The sequence below is a fragment of the Xenopus laevis genome, chromosome 3L (genome assembly GCF_017654675.1).
Source record: "Xenopus laevis strain J_2021 chromosome 3L, Xenopus_laevis_v10.1, whole genome shotgun sequence".
In the NCBI taxonomy this organism is placed as follows: domain Eukaryota; kingdom Metazoa; phylum Chordata; class Amphibia; order Anura; family Pipidae; genus Xenopus; species Xenopus laevis.
This window is the reverse complement of record NC_054375.1, coordinates 144,002,318-144,023,371: the sequence shown is the minus strand read 5'-3', so window position 1 is coordinate 144,023,371 and position 21,054 is coordinate 144,002,318. Positions and strand designations below refer to the sequence as shown.

Sequence of the window (21,054 nt, the reverse complement as noted above, 5' to 3'; positions counted from 1 at the left end):
TGCGCTAGCGTAGCGCATTTTCATTAATTTCGCCGATTCACTAACGGACGCTGACGTAAATTCGCTAGTGTTACTTCGCACCCTTACGCCTGGCGAATTAGCGCAACGGACGTAACTACGCAAATTCACTGATGCGCAAATTATTCTGAACGCTACCTTTTACGCCAGACTTCCTTCGCCACCTCAGACCAGGCGAAGTGCAATTGAGTAGATAGGGATTGCTTCAAAAGAAGTAAAAAAAATTTCTGTCCCAAAAAACACTGGCGTTTTTTCTTTTTTTATGGGTGATAGGCTGAAAAAGATTGAAAACATTTTTGGGGCTACCCTCCTTCCCCCCTACATTTCCTGACTCATGGCAACTTAACTATACAGTGGGCACATGTGTAGGGCAAAATAAAAATTTTATTTGCTGTTTTGAAGGTTTCCCAGGCATTTGTAGTGATTGTACATATTCCTCCATTGTAACTTCAATTTGGTGCCGTATGCAAATTAAGCATCGCTAGCGTAATTTTGCTTTGCTTGGCGAATTAACGCTAGCGCATCTCCGCAACCTTACGCTTCCCCTGAGCGCAACTTTGGATTTTAGTGAATTTGCGTAGCGCTGGCGAAAATACACCTGGCGAAGCGCGGCAAAGCGGCGCTGGCGCAAGAACCAAGTGAAGAAAGAGGGATGAAAATAACAAACATGTTTTGACCACACCCCTTTTTGCGGCCACACCCACTAATTACCATGCCCATTTTACAAAATTTGTCAGGTTATGAATGTTTGAACACATTTCTGTAGTTTTTATGTTTTATTACAGTTTTACTATTGAAGGTGAATTGCCCTTTAAGCTGTGAGTCTAACTTCTCCCAAGGGACAAAACTGTTACAAATGTATCTTAAGTTAGAAACGTATCTTTTTTTGGCTGTTTCATTGCAGAGAAATAGGGACTTTCCAGTACAAATGCAGGACTGCGGGTTGAGCTGTCAAAAGAGGGACTGCCCCATTCAAAACGAGGAGGTATCACAATAGATAGACAAATTTATCGGCGAATATGTTTTCGCCAGTTTAATAACCTGCAGTAAATATAAATTTGCGAATTTGCTTGCGCAAGAATATGCGTTCGGCAGTTATCGAATTTGCTGAAAATAACGCTACGTATACATTAATGCCTGGTTTACTAAACAGCGAAATGTGTAAAAGACATCATTTACGTCAGAACATTTGCAAAATGTTACTGTCATCTATATAGTGGCGGTAATTTTTTTTTTCCGTCAGAAAATTTGCAAGGGAACAGGAAATATTTCATAATATTTTTTTTACCCATCATTCTTTGCTGTAACCATTGCTGACAGGAGAGAGAGATCTGTAGCTATTGCTGATAGGATGTTTGGCTCCTGCAGTTTTGGCTCAGAGGTGTATTATGAAATGACAGGTGTCTATTGGATGTATAAATTTGATTTCTGTAACTTTATGATCCAATTGGCAGGGGGTTTGGTTTCATTGTGATTGGCTACATTAAACTGTGCATTTATATGATGCAAAGAGATTGACTGGTAAGAATTTCTTTTTCATATGATTTTATTGGCAGAAGGGTTTGTGATTGGATGGATGAAGTATCGGTTTATATGTTTGATTGGTGTTACTCTGGTAATGTTGTTGGATTTTATAATCATCAGTCAATAAAGTTTATGAGTTTTGAAGATGCATTTCTGGCCATAAATGTCCCAGTAAAAATTGCCATAATAACCGCCATAAAACAAGACTATTTTATAGGGCATAAATTTTCGCAAACTTAATTTGTCGCCAGAAAATTAGCAACTCCCTAAAATTACCGCTAACGTAAGCTGGTTCATTAAAGTAACGATAAAGTAGCGATCGCAATGACATCTGAGCGCATCGCTGTTTAGTAAACTTAGTCGCTGCGAATATTTTGGAGATAACACGCGGAAACGTATAGTCAAATTAACTGCGCTTTAGTAAATGGAGCAACATCCAAGGGGTTGGTGAGCAACATGTTGCTCGCAAGCCACTGGTTGGGGTTCAACGCTTTAAGTCAGGGGTCCCCAACTTTTTTTTTTATCCGTGAGCCACATTCAAAAATAAAAACAGTTGGAGAGCAACACAGGCATGCAAAAACTTACTGGGGTGCCAAATATAGGCTGTAATGGGCTATTTGGTGACCCCTATGTGGACTGGCAGCCTACAGGCAGGCCCGGACTGGCAAACTGTGGGTTCCGGCAAATGCCAGAGGGGCTGCTATAAGGTGCCATAGAAAGTCAGTATTTAGTGGGCTGGTGGGGGCTGATTGGGCCTCTGTGTACCTGAAATGCCAGGGCCTATTTTAAGTCTCAGTCTGGACCTGCCTACAGGCCACTGGGAGCAACATCCAAGGGGTTGGTGAGCAACATGTTGCTCGCAAGCCACTGGTTTAGGTTCAATGCTTTAAAGGCAGGGGCCCCCAAATTTTTTTTTACCCGTGAGCCACATTCAAAAATAAAAACAGTTGGAGAGCAACACAGGTTGAGGTTCAATGCATTTTAGGCCAATGGCACCAAGCAGTGGCGTAACTAGATATCACTGGGCCCCACAGCAAATTATTTTTCAGGCCCCCAAATGTCTAGAGTTTGACCTGTTTTACCAGTATTTATTGAAATTGTATATGAATTAGGGCCTCATGGGGCCCCTATACCTCCTGGGCCCCCCTGCAGCCACAGGGTCTGCTTCCTCTGTAGTTACGCCCCTGGCACCAAAGCTGATTCTAAAGTTCTGCTCCCCCAGTCACTTACACTTACAGGCATTAGGGATGCAAAAAAATCCCAGATTCATTCCAAAGTCTACCTCATGGTTAATGCAGTAACAGGTGAAAGCTTTGCCCTGGTTCTAGTAGCACTATTATGCAGGTATCATTTAACCATCATTTCTTTTTTTTTTTTTTAAAGCAAACATCTGGTTGGTTGCAGTGCATAACAAGGGTTAATCCTGATGGTTTTTTTTCAACCCAGATTAACTATGTATTACCCCCTTGTCCTGTGAATCTAACCCCTGGTTGCTTATGCTCAGACACAATTCATAATAATAATAATAATAAATATACTATTACCATCCCCTGCTCCAGAGGTGTCCTGACTTTCTTTGTAGATCTGTGCACGTAGGAAGCGGATTTTTATATCGCTCTCAGATAACATCTGATGGGCAGCCGAATGTAATTTCTTATCCTGTAACACAATGACACAATCAAGCATCAACCAGTGATTTCACTGTCCTGTTTTTTTTTCCTTCATAAATGTTCATCAATTCTTCACCCAAATTACTACTGACAGCCCCATTTGCATTTTGCTCTTTACTTATAAACAGTCTCAGATCCGCTTCTCCCTCACCTTGGCTCCTCCTTGGCTGTACATCTGCAACATGTTCTCTGCTCCTTTTCTCATTCTCAATTCAATGTCCAACTGACGCTCCAGTCCCGATATCTTAGAGCTCTGCCTATCACCCCGCAGACCTGGAGAGATGGGGCAGGCTGGGATAAAGTGGGAAAAAATAGCCATTGTTAGATAGACACATACTCTTAGTTATGCTAGATAGAAATCTGTGATATAGGCAAAAGTAATATGTTGGGAGATGAAATACCTCCAGTAGAGACCGGAGAAGTAGGAGTGGACTCTAAACCATCCAGTTCCTGTTTTAGGCTTTCCAGTCTCCTCTCACATGTCCATAACATGGTTTCCACATGTCCCAGGTTCTTACGCTCTGTGGTGGCTCTTCGAAGTTTCTCAGCACCTTCCTTTATCTTCAGCTCCCTGCTAATCTCCTTGCGGAGACGATCTCTTTCTACTTCCATCCCATGTATTTCCCCCCTCTCTCCCTCCAACCCCTGAGGGTCTCCTTTCTCCAGTCCCTCTGTTTCCTCTACAGAGTCCTCTTGTTTAATCTTCCTCCCTTCTCTTTGTGGGTCCATGACATCGCTTGGACACCTCTCCTGGACTTTCTCTGGTTGTCTTTCTTCTGATTGTGTCTCTCTTCCTTTCCCCCTGCTCTCTACTTTCAAAATGCAGGGAGCACAATTGTTAACCTGTGAAATATAACACATACATTGTTATTTACTTTAACAGCATCAAAAGGTATATAAATATTTATGGGGAATAATCGGACCAGTCCCTGGATCAACTTTTACTATGAGCTATCTTCCCATAACCCTGTATTCCCTCACTTGCTAATAAGCCATCCAACCTCTTAAAGTTATATGTACTGACTGGTAACACTGGGGCTCATTTATCAACACTGGGCAAATTTGCCCATGGGCAGTTACCTATAGCAACCAATCAGTGATTAGCTTTTTAAAGCCAGCTGCAAGTAGAACAATGAATGCAGCAATGTGATTGGTTGCCATGGGTCACTGCCCATGGGCAAATTTGCCCTGTGTTGATAAATGATCCCCAATGTGTATTAGTAGAAAACATGTCGATTACACTAATACGGTCTCACCTTTCTAATTGATGGAGGCCAATGAATCAGCCAACCATATGTTTTCATTTTGATGGTTCATGAACAAAGCCCTTGTTTGGGGGTGCCACACATGTATACAGCTCAGTAAGAAATAACTAAACTCTATGACTATATTGACACATATGGTCAGCTTTATTTTATAGCACCAACAGGGAAGTAATCCAACCTCTTCCCCTTCAGTCTATATTAAACACTGTTGCTAAAATCCTAGATTATTGCAGAGTTGACATTTTTGTCATGGCACCCTATTAAGCAACAAGTAACTTACAAAATCGGGTTATCGGCCTCCACTCTGCTGCACATCTCTGCTTGTGTCACACACATTCCTAGATGATGGCTAATGGACAGATCATATAGAGGGGGCTACAGACCGTCAGGATGAGGGCTACATCAACATGGTAATCTTTGCTGGTCAGTTAAATAAAACCTGCCTGACACGGGGCCGATTCACTAACTTCGAGTGAAGGATTCGAAGTTAAAAAACTTAGAATTTCGAAGTTTTTTTGGGCTACTTCGTCCATCGAATGGGCTACTTATACCTTCGACTACGACTATCGAAGGATTCGAAGTAAAAATCGTTCGACTATTTGACCATTCGATAGTCAAAGTACTGTCTCTTTAAAAAAAACTTCGACCCCTAGTTTGCCATCTAAAAGCTACCGAAGTCAATGTTAGCCTATGGGGAAGGTCCCCATAGGCTTGCCTAACTTTTTTTGATCGAAGGATATTCCTTCGATCGTTGGATTAATATCCTTCGATCTATCTGCGCTAAATCCTTCGGCTTCGATATTCGAAGTCGAAGGATTTTAATTCCTAGTCGAATATCGAGAGTTAATTAACCCTCGATATTCGGCCCCTAAGCAGCAATTCTAACTAATGACCCTAATAAGCAATTTATTTATAATACCGCTTCACATTATTGTGTTGATCAAGCACTTCTTAAGGGGTTAATTATGCATTGATTTGAATAAAAGACTGGAATATGAATAGGAGAGGCCTGAATAGAAAGATGAGTAAAAAGTATTAAAAAACAATACATTTGTAACCTTATACAGCATTTGTTTTTAGATGGGGGTCAGTAACCCCCATTTGAAAGCTGGAAAGAGTCAGAAGAAAAAAAGGCAAACGATTCAAAAACTATAACGAATAACAAAGACCAATTGAAAAGTTGCTTAGAATTCTATAACAAGATGAAGATGAACCACCCATTAAATAATGAGGTCCCATTTTCACTTGATCATCAGGTTCTACAGATGTTGCCTTTTAGATAATTGTTTGATAATAGAAGAGCCCACTTCAAGTACAACTTTATACTAAGACGGCACTTAGTCTAAGTGTATTTCTGTCTCCTTCCTATACATTTTGATATAATGTATGTATGACCCAGGAATAACACTAAATTCCACTAATACCGCCACTTGTTCTACCCAAACATACACAAGGGGACAGGACCATATATGAGCAGATGTGGCCCCTTTCCTGATGCTCGTTCCTGCATCTGTCTTTGGGAATTAACCGGAGAAAAAGAACAGGTCTGTTTTCAAATGATCTCCAGGCCCTGTACAGGGTTATTTTCATCCCAAGCTCAGGTCAATAGCATTTTTCTCAGTAGGAATAATCAGAATTGATGTGCATTTCCAGCAAAGCTCCTGACACAGCCCAGGTAATTGATAATGAACACAGAGATGACTAGTCTTGGCTAATCCGGCTGCATTTGTCAGCTGTAGGATTTGGGAGTACACAGGAGAAATACTGGTGTGCTGTCAGAGAAGCTATGGAGACATCAGAAATCTCTACAAGCTCGACTCCCTCCACTGGCAATCGTGTGAACAACGAGAATGAAGTAGCATGCATGTACTTTGTTAAACTCCATCCAAAAACGGCTTTTTGCATAATGAAAATAAAATTGTAATTCTAAAGCTGGCCATAGACGCAATGATCCGATCGTACGAATCATCGCACGATCGGACTTCCCCATCTCCCAACCTGCCACTAACCATTCCAATCAAGTAAATAAAGTAGAAAAGAACAGATCAGATGTCCAACTAAGCTGGTGACAGTCTCCCACTTAAAATCGTACGATCGGCAGAGATATTATTGGCAGCCGAAATCTTCAACCTGTCCGATCAACCAAACGACCGATCTCCGCTGGACGAAAAATGGCTGGACTCTCCACACACGGTCCGAAAATCACACAAATCCTCAATTCGTACGATAAGATCTTTGTGTCTATGGCCAGCTTAAGCAACTGTAATTGTATTAGCCATTGAAATCCTTTGTCTATTCCTTTTTTTTTCTCTGCAACAGAAGTCATCTCTCCTCATTGTCGGACTGGGATGCCAGGGGCCCACCACAAAACCTTAGGCTGAGGGCCCACTTTCCAAACTACTATACCCTCTCTCCTCACTCAATCTCTTTATTCTCCTAGTCTCTTTTCTCTACATACTATACTCTATTCTTCCATTATTAAGCCTCTTTGTTCTCATAAACAAATAGGGAATGACCATGAAATGGGTCAAATTGTTAGAAGCAAGAGGCTCACTGACACCTGGGCCCACCGGGAGTTTTCCTGGTATCCCGGTGGGCCAGTCTGACACTGTCTTTCCTCCAGGTTTGTTGGTCAGGTCAGCAAACTTCTGTTACACTGTGTTAGGAGTCAGATCAGCAGAGCAAAGTATATATGCTGCCAGATACTGCTGTCAACAGCAATTAGATTTACAGATAACTACAGTATGTGAGAGATACAGGCTACGAGACACTGCTGTAGAGAGTTAGGTGAGTTCATGCCCAAATGGCACTTAGTCACAGGCAGTAACAAGCTCCAGGTGGGTACAATATTTAAAAACATAAAGCCCACCCCTTCAATCAAGCATTAGCCAATTACCGAACATTTCCTCAGTACTGGCTCTTCCCCTACCCTGTAAACATACATATACATGAGGCCAATAGAATTATCACTATACATGCTGCAGGGTTTTACTGCCTATGACTAAGTGCCATTTGGGCATGAAATGCGTAAGGCTGTAGATCGTGGGGTTGATATACATATATTTTATGATGTAATCATAAAGATTTTCCTTGCTTTTTAAGTGAAATTATTTGGAGGGTGGAATGCTTACTGTAGCCGTTAAAGTATCCCTTTAATAGTGGGTTTTTTTCCCTGCACCCTAGTGCTTATTTACCATAGTACATTATCCCTCAGTCTTTTTGCAATATTAATTAAATTAGGTGAGTTCACCTAGCAAGAGACCATGGGGCGGAATGGGGCTCACATTGGGGTCTTCTGTGCCTGAGATAGTAGATCCTGGAGGTGACAGCCCAGTTGGCATATCCCTAGTCCACTCTAGCTATGGTGCTGCTGGGGCTAAGCACAAGAACAGTTTCCTCAAAAGACAGTAGCCCTCTACTCCAACTCTTAAAAACGATGCTAAAAAAAATCATATGAAAAAGACCATGAGGAATGGAAAGAGACAATAAATCCCTTTATTGCCCTATTAAAAGGCAGCATAGCAAACATCAATGACTGGCTTCTGTGGGTCCTAAATCCAGCTACTAATAGCCTCCAATCAGATGAATGATAAAACAAATACTGTATTCTTTCTTCCTTTCTTCCTATGTGACCCCCTTCCTGCTTCTACTTTCTTCAATTCCGGCTCGAAGGACGTTTTATCTTGAGTTTGCAACTGCTGTTCCGGTGCTGAAACACACAAATTCAGCTTGTAACAATTAAGAATTCCAGCATGACAACATGGTGGAAGTGTTTTTGCACTGTACTCTGCATTGGCAGACATGATGGTGACTTCTATGGGTCACTGTGGTGACAACTCCTTTTGAAAAAGGAATTTGGTCTGGGCACACTCTGCCAAAAGTCGAACCCAGGTCAATTGCTTAGAAGGCAGCTATGCTCACCACTATACCAACAACACCGTAGCAGCTTAGTCTGGCTGCCGCTCCTAAGCAGTTATATAGCTCACGGCTATACCACTAAGACCGCCAGGGGCCGGTGGGCATGTGCTCTGCGATTCCAGCTGCCTCGAATGGAGGATGCACTGAAATGGTAAAGGTATCTCAGCCCTGCTCCTGGCTCTTCAAAGTTTCCCATACTTGCCGGTGGTCTTTTATTGCAACAAAGGCCAAAGTGGCACAGGCAACCACAACAGAAATCCGCCAGTGCTGTATCTCTCATACAGCTCGCAAACCAGCAGGAGTCACAAGAGCTATGTTTTCCATAATGAGAGAAAACCTCTGTGTGTGTCTGTTGACTTGCCTGGGAAAAGCTCTCTTCTCTCTTCTCAAGGCATAGAAGAGTGTTATAGAAACACCTTTGCCTCTATGATAGAGGATGACCTAAGTAGGAATTGGTGCTGCCTTTGCTTGAGAATGACTTTAACCCTTGGTTATTTGATGCCGTCCAAAAATGTTTTGCAGTTGCCAGCTCACTATGGTGAAAAGAAGCGTGATTCTGGCACCTCGCAGGGCTTTGGGCTACCCAACACCTTCTTTCCACTGTTCAAAAGGGGCTTGATCTCACTTGTAGAAACTGCAGCCTGTGCAGTAGTGGAATCACACTTTTGAGAGGGTTCTGTCGACTTCCATTCAACTGGGTAAGAAATAAAGCCGTTCCACTGCGAAAAGGATGAGAGGCCTGAGTAACGTATCACGAATCTCTTGGTTCAAATAAAATGCAAGGAAAGGCTTTGCTGCCCCCTGGGCTGAACTAGGTGAGCATCTGGGCATCAATCTCACTACATCTTGCATGTTAAACGAGCGTTCTACCATTTGAGCTAACCCCCATCTTTGCTTGCAGCAAACCAGCAGCTCCACCTGCCGAATACCAGGACTGATAAGGTGCTTCCCCTTTCTGTCCCATAATACCTCCTGTTCCTGCCAACAACTGGATACTGTTGCAAATTTAGGCCGCCTTTTCTTATCTCATAAAGAGAATGGTAACACACCCATGCTCCTCCGCCCTGAGAGCAAGCTTTGCCTGTGACATAATAGAATACGCGGGATCAAATATAATTAGTAGTAATAGCAGCAGAACCTGGATAGCTCAGTCATTAGAACATCAAACTTAAAGGGATACTGTCATGGGAAAAAAATTTTTTTTCAAAATGAATCAGTTAATAGTGCTGCTCCAGCAGAATTCTGCACTGAAATCCATTTCTCAAAAGAGCAAACAGATTTTTTTATATTCAATTTTGAAATCTGACATGGGGCTAGACATTTTGTCAATTTCCCAGCTGCCCCATGTCATGTGACTTGTGCTCTGATAAACTTCAATCACTCTTTACTGCTGTACTGCAAGTTGGAGTGATTATCACCCCCTCCCTTTTCCCCCCAGCAGCCAAACAAAAGAACAATGGGAAGGTAACCAGATAACAGCTCCCTAACACAAGATAACAGCTGCCTGGTAGATCTAAGAACAACACTCAATCATAAAAACCCATGTCCCACTGAGACTCCTTCAGTTACATTGAGAAGGAGAAACAGCAGCCTGCCAAAAAGCATTACTCTCCTGAAGTGCAGGCACAAGTCACATGACATGGGGCAGCTGGGAAATTGACAAAATGTCTAGCCCCGTGTCAGATTTCAAAATTGAATATAAAAAAATCTGTTTGCTCTTTTGAGAAATGGATTTCAGTGCAGAACTCTGCTGGAGCAGCACTATTAACTGATTCATTTTGAAAAAAATTTTTTTTCCCATGACAGTATCCCTTTAATATGAAGGTCCAGGGTTCAAGTCCCTGTTTGGCGAGGCGCAGTACTTCCCGCTTTGAAGCTGTTTTCTCTAAGGATGTAGATCACACCAGTTATAGAGTGTTGACAGTTAAGCCACGATGGATTAAGAAGCATTGGTTAGAGCATGAGGTTGGGCTCTTGCTTGGCTTTTTGCCCCACCCTAAATTTTAGAGGTCAAAATATTTGTCTTATAGAAAGACCCCCTGCCTTGCAAAATGCACATCGACTTTCTGTTCTTAAAGGAGACATTTTGTGTAAAAAGTAAGAATGTACCAGTGTGTTATACTCATTTAGATATAGAAGAATTGTGCTAAAATTATTAGTGTTTCAGGCTGATTTATTGAATTTTTCTGCAAAAACGCTTCCACTTCCTGCTCCCTGAATTCCCAGGCTGTACAGGGGAGCCGGCAGCTCTCAGCACATTGCACTGTAGGACAGGAACCAATCAGCAGCTAGCAGGACCTGATAGGGAACTGAAGCTGTTTGTGTGACTGCAGGGCTGTGATTGGCTGTCCCCCTCCTACTGTGCTACTGGGAGGGACCGTTAGGACACGCCCACCCCTCATTTGAAACACAGACAGGGACCAGTGAACATCTATAGGGAGCTCCAATAAAGGGGCTATTTTTAAAGATACGGTAATATTAATTTTTAGCAGCATGTAAAAGCAACACCATATATTACTTATAATTGCCTACAGAATTAGGATTTTTTTATTTATCCTTTATATCTCTTTTGATATTACTGAATGACACACTGATGCACATAGAGCTGCGACAGATGCACAGGGCACATTGCATGGTGTTTAGTGAATTCATTCACCCTGCAGGCTGTAGATGGGGTCAGTGACCCCCATTCGAAAGCTGGAAAGGATCAGAAGAAGACAGCAAATAATTCAGAACCTATACAAAATAAATAATGAAGACTAATTGAAAAGTTGGCTAAGAATGGCCACTCTATAACATATTAAAAAGGCAAACGACCCCTTTTTAAGTTGCTTTAGGTTTTCTATTTGTTTTGTTATATGAAGTTTAACTTTGACTTCAGTTTAGAATAACTAAAGGATGGTGTTTATATTTTTGAGCTTTGGCAGTGATAAAAATGCCTTTTCAATTGTGTACTTAACATGGAAACTACATTAGTTTATTAAAGGAACAGTAACAACAAAATAGGAAAGCTTTTTAGTAAAAGTAAATAACATATAATATACTGTTAGCATGCACTGGTAAAAGCTGTGCGTTTGCATAGGTTACGTAACAATTAACATATAAAACACCATTGTATTGTACAGAGCTTATCTGTTATGTGCTATGTAACCTGTGCCTTTTCTCCTTTTTTCCAGCTTGAAGAGATGCCCCCCTGGCTACACAGCAGCTTGTTTATATAAACTATAGTAGTACTTATCTGTTATCTACTGTGTATCTTGTGCTTGAATGGCTGTCCCCATGGCTACACAGCAGCTTGTTTATATAAACTATAGTAGTACTTATCTGTTATCTACTGTGTATCCTGTGCTTGAATGCCTGCCCCCATGGCTACACAGCAGCTTGTTTATATAAACTATAGTAGTACTTATTTATCTACTGTGTATCCTGTGCTTGAACGGCCACCCCCATGGCTACACAGCAGCTTGTTCATATAAATTATAATAGTACTTATCTGTTATCTACTGTGTATCCTGTGTTTGAATGGCTGCCCCCATGGCTACACAGCAGCTTGTTTATATAAACTATAGTAGTACTTATCTATTATCTACTGTGTATCCTGTGCTTGAATGGCTGCCCCCATGGCTACACAGCAGCTTGTTTATATAAACTATAATAGTCTCTCTCAAGCAAACACACCAATTTTACCAGTACAGAGCAACAGTACATGATATTTTAATTACTTTGATACACTCAGTTTTTGGTGTTACTGGTCCTTTAAAAACAGAGGAGTCGGAGCAGGGGTTACCATAAAATGAGGAGTTGGGAGTCAAAGGATTTGTGTACTGACTCCACAGCTCTGATAGTTATACAGTCTACATATATGGATAGATAGATAGATAGATAGATAGATAGATAGATAGATAGATAGATAGATAGATAGATAGATAGATAGATAGATAGATAGATAGATGATAGATAGATTCCTGAGCTATATAAAAACTATTTTCTAATACTTTATACTTATATATAATAGTGAACAATTTAAAGTAATAAGATCACTACTCCCAGTCTGCTCCCTGACCCTGCTGCAGTAACATGGGAAGTAAAGGAGACATGTGGGCCAACATGTGCCAGTATTAAAGCTCAAGTGCAAAAGCATCACAGGGGGTGGTTCAGCTTTAAAGGAGAACTAAACCCTAAAAATGAATATGGCTAAAACTGTTATGTTTTATATACTGAACTTATTGCACCTGCCTAAAGTTTCAGCTTGTCAATAGCAGCAATGATCCAGGACTTCAAACTTGTCACAGGGGGTCACCATCTTGGAAAGTGTCTGTGACACTCACATGCTCAGTGGGCTCTGATTGGCTGTTGAGAAGCTAAGCTTAGGGCTAGTCACTAATTATCCAGCAGAAAATGAGCTTCCCCTGTAATATAAGCTGATGCTACAGGTTTGCTGATTATTAAATTCTGATGCTAATTGCACTGGTTTCTGTGCTGCCATGTAGTTATTATCTGTATTAATTACTAATCAGCCTTATATTGTGACATTTCTAGTCTATGTGTACTGTATATTGTGAGAGGGTCCCTAAGCTCAGTAAGTGACAGCAGCACAGAGCATGTGCAGTGAATCAGCAGAAAAGAAGACGGGGAGCTACTGGGGCATCTTTGGAGACACAGATCGATCTTTACTGCTAAAGGGCTGTGGTTGCCTTGGGCTGGTACAGAAGCACAAAACATCATGTACAACATTTCTACCTACTTCTTTAGTTTAACTTGTCCTTTAAAGTCACTTTTAGTATGTTAAAGAATGTCCTAGCAATTTTCAAATGGTTTTAAATACAATTGTTTATAGATTTCTAATTATTTTCCTTCCACATCTGCCTCATTCCAGCTTTCAAATGGCCCCAGCAGCCAGAATAATATTGCTCAGTGAGGCTACAATTTTATTGTTAATACAACTTTTACTCATCTTTCTATTCAAACCAAAGACAGAAAGATCCGTTATCCGGAAAACCCCAGGTCCCCAGCATTCAGAATAACATGTCTCATACCTGTACTGGCATATTAACACAGGCACAACTACCGTATATACTCGCGTATAAGCCGAGTTTTTCAGCACCCAAAATGTGCTGAAAAACTCAAACTCGGCTTATACGCGGGTCATACCTCTGCTCTTCCCTCTGTCCTTCCCTCTGTCACCTCTGCCCCAGCCGGACTGCCTGTGACTGCCTGTGTCGCCGCCCGGAGCAGGTCCAGGAGCTCCGGGCGGCGCGTCCTTCCCTGCCGGCGTTCGCTTTCAAAATGGCGGCGCCCATGGCCGCCACGTGGGTAGCGGCCGGCGCCGCTACCCACGTGGCGGCCATGGGCGCCGCCATTTTGAAAGCGAACGCCGGCAGGGAAGGACGCGCCGCCCGGAGCTCCTGGACCTGCTCCGGGCGGCGACACAGGCAGTCACAGGCAGTCCGGCTGGGGCAGAGGTGACAGAGGGAAGGACAGAGGGAAGAGCAGAGGTGACAGAGGGAAGGACAGAGGGAAGAGCAGAGGTGACAGAGGGAAGGACAGAGGGAAGAGCAGCCAGGGTGGGGAGAGCGACAGATGGGGGGGGAAGTGGCAGAGGGAAGCAAACATGAAATAGGGGTGGCAGAGGGAAGCAAACATGAAATCCGGTCGGCGACACAGTCAGTCACAGACAGTAACAGGTACCTGCCCAGTGTCCCCCAATTGTTGCGGCTGGGTCACATTCACATTTTGAAATCTGACATGGGGCCCCTAGGCTTATACACGAGTCAATACATTTTTCCAGTTTTCTTAGGTAAATTAGGTACCTCGGCTTATACACGGGTCGGCTTATACACGAGTATATACGGTAATTAATCGGACCACCAACAGATAATATCCGGGTGCTGAAATACCAAATGCCCTTGCTTAATATAAGAGAGGGGAGGATAATCTGATGCGTGACTTTTTCGTTTACCTCGCAACTTTTTTGTAACCACACATGACAAAAAAAATTATCTCGTCGCTACAAGTTACATAAGTTTCTTACGTAGCGTATGTTTTTGCATATGTATCGAAACGTTTTTGCATATGTTTTGTAAATTGCATAAGTCTAAACTGGTCCTTCCACTGCTGAAAAGTTCATCAAAGGAGAAGCAAAGGCTTTGTGCACTTGGGGGTCCTAAATGTTAGGCTCCCCCAAATGATTGTATTGACCTGAAACCACCGAGCCAGATCGATCCTCTTCCGGCTTCTTCTTTCTTCAAATTTCCGGGGGCAAACGCATGCGCAGTTGAACGTAATAGCAGATTTTTAAGTTAAGGTTTGGCTTTTCGTTCCACTGCGCAGCCATGCGAAGGAAGGAGGAAGACGGAAGAAGATCACTCCGTGGTGCTCACTGGTATAACCCCGGGCCGGTGCAGTTTTCTGCTGATAGGAGCAAGGCCCGGGGTCTCAGGTAAGTCAATACAATCACTTGGGGGTGCCTAACATTTGGCACCCCCAAGTGCATTAAGCGTTTCATTTCATAAAACAATTCACGTGGAATTTACCTTAACTTTGGTGGCCAGTGGAGTTTGCCTGTCCTTGTTAAAGGTATACTGTCATGGGATAAAAGTTTTTTTTCAAAATGAATCAGTTAATAGTGCTGTTCCAGCAGAATTCTGCACTGAAATCCATTTCTCAAAAGAGCAAACAGGTTTTTTTATATTCAATTTTGAAATCTGACATGGGGCTAGACATATTGTCAATTTCCCAGCTGCCCCAAGTCATGTGACTTGTGCTCTGATAAACTTCAATCACTCTTTACTGCTGTACTGCAAGTTGGAGTGATATCACCCCCTCCCCCCCCCCCCAGCAGCCAAACAAAAGAACAATGGGAAGGTAACCAGATAGCAGCTCCCTAACACAAGATAACAGCTGCCTGGTAGATCTAAGAACAACACTCAATAGTAAAAACCCATGTCTCACTGAGACACATTCAGTTACATTGAGAAGGAAAAACAGCAGCCTGCCAGAAAGCATTTCTCTCCTAAAGTGCAAGCACAAGCCACATGACCAGGGGCTGCTGGGGGGGGAAAGGGAGGGGGGGTGATATCACTCCAACTTGCAGTACAGCAGTAAAGAGTGATTGAAGTTTATCAGAGCACAAGTCACATGACCAGGGGCAGCTGGGAAATTGACAAAATGTCTAGCCCCGTGTCAGATTTCAAAATTGAATATAAAAAAATCTGTTTGCTCTTTTGAGAAATGGATTTCAGTGCAGAATTCTGCTGGAGTAGCACTATTAACTGATGCGTTTTGAAAAAAACATGTTTTCTGGTGACAGGATCCCTTTAAGCTTCTCTGCATTTTCATTGCTCAATACATACGCAAGCTCTAGACAAGTCAAGGGAGTTGTGGTGGAAGTTATGTAATTTGTGTAAGTTTTAATGTAACTTTTTACGCAATTTGCGTAACTTTTGTGAAGTGGCCGCCCCCCTTTCAGATGAAGATTTCAGTGGGCTGAGCACAACAACCCCCTTTCTCCCCCTGCACCCAGGGCCTAATGTGAATGATTTCCTTCTCTGTTTTGTGGAATATAATAACAGTGCTACATAAATAATTATACACATGCACACACAAATACAACACTTATTTAAAATATATGTAAACTCAACAATAACATTTTGCATAATGGAACAAATGTAATTTTGAGCTCTGATGAAACACTCAAAATTCGCCAGTGATGACTTCACAGCCATCGCAACACTTTGCCAGCTGAAAATTTGCTCAGACAACGCTAATTTACTAGAATGCAAAGTTTCTTCCTGGGCGTCGTACGCTGGCAAATTTTCGCTAGTGTTACTTCGGCAATGCGAGCAAATCAAAGCGAAGAAGTGCTAGTGTTCAAATCTGCCTAGTGCAATTTCGTTCCACTCAAAAATTATGATGTAAGTAACTGAAGATTGAGGAAGATCTATGTACTCCAATGCACTTCGCCTGGTCTGAGCTGGTAAAGGCAAGTCTGCCAAAGAGGTAACGTTCAGTAAAATCTGCATCTTGGTGAATTTGCGGAGTAACGTCTATTCGCCAGAGCGAAAAGTCGCCTGGCGTGAGAGTGCGGATCGACGCTAGCGTCTGTCTTCTTCGCCAGCGAATTGTCGCCTGCGACTGTTAGTGAATCGGCAAAGTGGCCCAAAGTTGTAATGCGAATTGTCGCCAGCATTAGTCACTTTGCCCTTTAGTAAATTTACCCCTTAAAGTTATCTGTAAATGTAATTCCTACTGAAAGCGTATTTGTTTATCCCTTTCTGCACTGCTGGCCCAGTCTCTAGAAACAATGTAGCTGAAGTCATCACAGGCCCGTTAATCAGACGGCTTCTGTTTCAATACTCAGAATTGCCAGGCCGGAGAACATACAGTAAATGAGCAACAAATACCGCTTCCAGGCCCAATTTACAGAAAATGTTAAAGCCATTGCAACATTGGGAAGTTGCTGGCAGCGACAATTTCTTCCATTATGCAAAATGTTATTTCTACGTTGACATCCCCTTTAAAAAAAAAGGGAGCCTCTCACTGGCACAAGTTATAGCAATAACCTAATACCGGGGATAGATATCTCCAGGCAGATACACTGATACCCAGACACATGTTCACAAGTGCACATAGTTGAAAAGACATATGGTCAGACAGTTGTAACTTCCGTATTGCTTTACTTCCTGGCACACTCCCTGCTGTGCTACTGTGACTCCATTAACCCCGTCCTGTACCCGACCCCCTACAGACTAACACCTCCTTAACTCCTCACTTCCTGACTGATCCCTGTTTGTTTAACTCATACAGCGTCGGTACCCCCAAATCTGGTGCAGTGTAGCAGAAATGTCCTTCCTCTCCTGCAGAAAGTTATTACTTTTTTTTAACCCCTCTCCTCCCCATAATGCCTGTAATAAATGCAGTAACCCATACCTACCCACATATCTTCACTCAGCTGTCCCCCTCGTTGCCCTTCGCTTTGTTTATGGTTTCGAGATCAAAACTTGTCCGGCATAGAGGAAGTGCACTAACCTCGCTGATGAAAAGGCACAATGGTGTGACACATTGATATGCAGTTACAGTTACAGGGGAGGTGACACAATGGATAAGTGACAAACACAAGGGAAAAGTCCTGCGGGGAATTAACTAGGGACTATAACATTTAAAGCCTCGCAAATTATATTCACTTACACTTATTTACAGTACACACTGAAACAAAAAAAGTCCTGGCACCTTAGAAACCCACCCATAAGCCATTCACAGCAACACACACACCCAAATATTCCCATTTATTGGTCACCAAGTTCTGTTGGAATCGCTTTTGAGGTCCACTCCCAATTTCACGTGTTGTGCTCTCAGTGAGATAAAAAGACACTCAGTGTATATTATACTTTCACTATGAAATCAGATCTATATTTCTCTCACACATACATGATGTAGTAGTATTATAGTATATCTATGTGACATGGGTCATTATGGTACCTTCTGTAAAATACAGTTTTACATCCCCTGATTTTAAGTTCCCCCTCACTTTGTTTTTTGTGGCCCCACCTATATATTATGCATAATAAATTTCCTTGATTTTACATTTTCCCTGATTTTACATATTTTTACTCTGGTCCCCTGAAAAACATAAAATGGGAGTTCTACTGTATGAAGGACTTTTACATTGACATAGGCCTCTGGGTCACTCACATACCCCCTATCTATCATTCTCCCTGTTTCATATATACACCATTCTTTAATTGATATATGTTGCCCTCTTTCACTGACACAGGAAACTTCAAAGGCACATTTACGAGGTTGATTCTCAGTGAGATTCCAACAGGAGGTACTTTATTTATTATAATACTCAAGTTTCAGCGAGTCATGTGACAGAGGCTCCGATTATAACTGATGACATCACTAAGCACCATTTATATCGTTAATAAAGTACCCCTATTGTAAAATATAAGGATATTATAAGTCAACAACGAGTTTCATGACCATTTAAAAGCACGAGGCCGAAGGCCAAGTACTTTTTATACAGGTCATGGAACTCTGAGGTTACTTCTAATATCCTCATATTTCCAACAATGAGTACTTTATTTATTATAATACACAAGTTTTAGTGAGTCATGTGACAAAAATGACATCACTACTCACCATTTATAACTGATGACATCACTAGTCACCGTAAAGATATAATTTACAAGATATTCATGTCTTTTGTGTATTATAAAGATATAATACACAAAAGCTATGAATATCTTGTAAATGATATCCTTATGAACGGTGAGTTCTCATGTCATCAGTTATAAATGGTGAGTTCTAATGTCATCAGTTATAAACAGTGAGTTCTGATGTCATTTCTGTCACATGACTCACTGAAATTTGTATTATAATAAATAAAGTACCCCCAGTTGTAAAATATGAGGATATTAGAAGTTACCTCGGAGTTCCATGACCTGTATAAAAACACTCGGCCTTGTGTTTTTATACGGTCATGAAACTCCTCGGTAACTTATAATATCCTTATAATTTACAAGAGGGGGGTACTTTATTCACTATATAATTTACAGCAGGAGTGCCCATACTTTACTAATGCAAAGTCACCTTTTTAGTGATGTTGTCCCATTATGATCTACATCCATAAAAGCATTGTTAGCATTCTGTTCCATGGAAAATATGACTAAAATATTGACTTTATGAGAATAAAAACGTATAGTGTTCTATTTAAACATCTATTTCTTATCTATACTTCACATAATAAATATCTGAATGAAAAGTATGACATAGGAGGGTGATTTAGACAAGCTGATTGTTAACAGTGTCTTGACATCTACTGATCACCGATCTACCTTTTGGGCACAACTGATTTACAGGATATTCATGGCTCTTGTGTTTTATATCAGATATAAGGGTTAGACAGTGTCAAATCACAAATACAAACCAATGAACATAAGTAAACAGTGCAAACAAAGATTGTGGAGTGGCCCTGGAGGCACTAACACCTCTGCATCCATTCCTCTCGTCCTTTCAGTCACACAGGCAACAGGAAATTTAAGGCCCAAAGCAAATCAATGGGGTCCCACCTTCGGATACACACACCTGCACCATTCCATCCAACCCCTTGGGCTTGTACCAGTAACACCCATATTGTCCTTTATATTGTTGCATACACACCTGTAGCTCTCCATCCTGCGGCCCTGGCCCAGTCGGAGTATGCGGCATGGTGCGACACACACCTTGTGACGCTCACACTCACAGTGTCCCTGCTGCCTCCCAGAAGTCTCACGCAGGACAGATCTTGAAGTCTCGAACACACACACACAGAGGCTGCTTCTCTTTGTCGGTCCCTCCCTGCATTTCCTGTGGATGTAGAGATCGGCAAGGCAATATGCAACTATTTGTGAGCCACTGAGTAACTGTGCTACACAAGGAAAGGCATCACACTAAAGCCTTTAAGTAAAAAAATAAACAACAACACAAGTAATTTCTAAAACGTAACAGAGTGACTATTTTTAATCTGTTTCGGGATAGGTCAAACCCTAGATTTTTTAGAAAGTGCTTTAAGGTGTGTCATGGGCTGGAATGTAATATAAGTAAGTGTGAACAATGAAATACTGCGGCTAAATATAGGCGAATCAATTTTGCTATAAGGTTTGTTGTTTGCTGCAAGGAAACATTCACTAGCAGTTAATGGGAGGACATCCCTATTAAAGGAGAATTAAACCCCACAAATGAATACAGGTATGGGACCTGTTATCCAGAATGCTCGGGACCTGGGGTTTTCTGGATAACGGGTCTTTCCGTAATTTGGGTCTTCATGCCTTATGTCTACTAGAAATTCATTTAAACAGTAAATAAACCCAATAGGCTGTTTTTGCTTCCAATAAGGATTAATTATATCTTAGTTGGGATCAAGTACAAGTTACTGTTTTATTATTACGGAGAAAAAGGAAATCATTTTAAAAAATTTGGATAAAATGGAGTCTATGGGAGACAGCCATTCCGTAATTCGGAGCTTTCTGGATATCGGGTTTCCGGATAAGGGATCCTATACCTGTATGATTAAAAATGCCATATTTTATATACTGAACTTATTGCACCAGCCTAAAGTTTCAGCTTGTCAATAGCAGCAATGATCCAGGACTTCAAACTTGTCACAGGGGGTCACCATCTTGGAAAGTGTCTGTGACACTCACATGCTCAGTGGGCTCTGATTGGCTGTTGAGAAGCTAAGCTTAGGGCTCGTCACTAATTATCCAGCAGAAAATGAGCTTCCCCTGTAATATAAGCTGATGCTACAGGGCTGATTATTAAATTCTGATGCTAATTGCACTGGTTTCTGTGCTGCCATGTAGTAATTATATGTATTAATTACTAATCAGCCTTATATTGTGACATTTCTATTCTATGTGTACTGTATATTGTGAGTGGGTCCCTAAGCTCAGTAAGTGACAGCAGCACAGAGCATGTGCAGTGAATCAGCAGAAAAGAAGATGGGGAGCTACTGAGGCATCTTTGGAGACACAGATCTTTACTGCTAAAGGGCTGTGGTTGCCTTGGGCTGGTACAGAAGCTCAAAACATAGTGTACAACATTTCTACCTACGTCTTTAGTTAGGCTTTAGTTCTTCTTTAAAGATACTGATCAACAGTGAGTAAAAAATGAAGCACAAT

General features: G+C 41.7%; 1 protein-coding gene across 7 annotated transcripts in view; it reads right to left on the bottom strand.

The window, feature by feature from the left end:
• The window catches only part of pkn1.L (protein kinase N1 L homeolog), a 52,157-nt gene that overhangs the window by 25,988 nt on the left and 5,115 nt on the right, over window positions 1-21,054 (bottom strand). For 3 of the 7 annotated variants that reach the window (XR_005966399.1, XM_018253631.2, XM_041587191.1), the window contains exons 2-5: window positions 19,556-19,741; window positions 3,614-4,055; window positions 3,364-3,503; window positions 3,087-3,201 (exon numbers count right to left, since the gene is read on the bottom strand). Coding sequence is in view for 6 of the 7 variants with exons in the window: in XM_018253631.2 (XP_018109120.1) it covers window positions 3,087-3,201; window positions 3,364-3,503; window positions 3,614-4,055; window positions 19,556-19,603 (745 nt within the window). In the remaining variant the exon portion in view is untranslated. Of the gene's footprint in view, window positions 1-3,086; window positions 3,202-3,363; window positions 3,504-3,613; window positions 4,056-14,928; window positions 14,964-17,327; window positions 17,427-19,555; window positions 19,823-21,054 lie in introns of those variants that run through there. The other 4 variants (XM_041587192.1, XM_018253633.2, XM_018253630.2 and 1 more) reach the window with 4 other exon arrangements.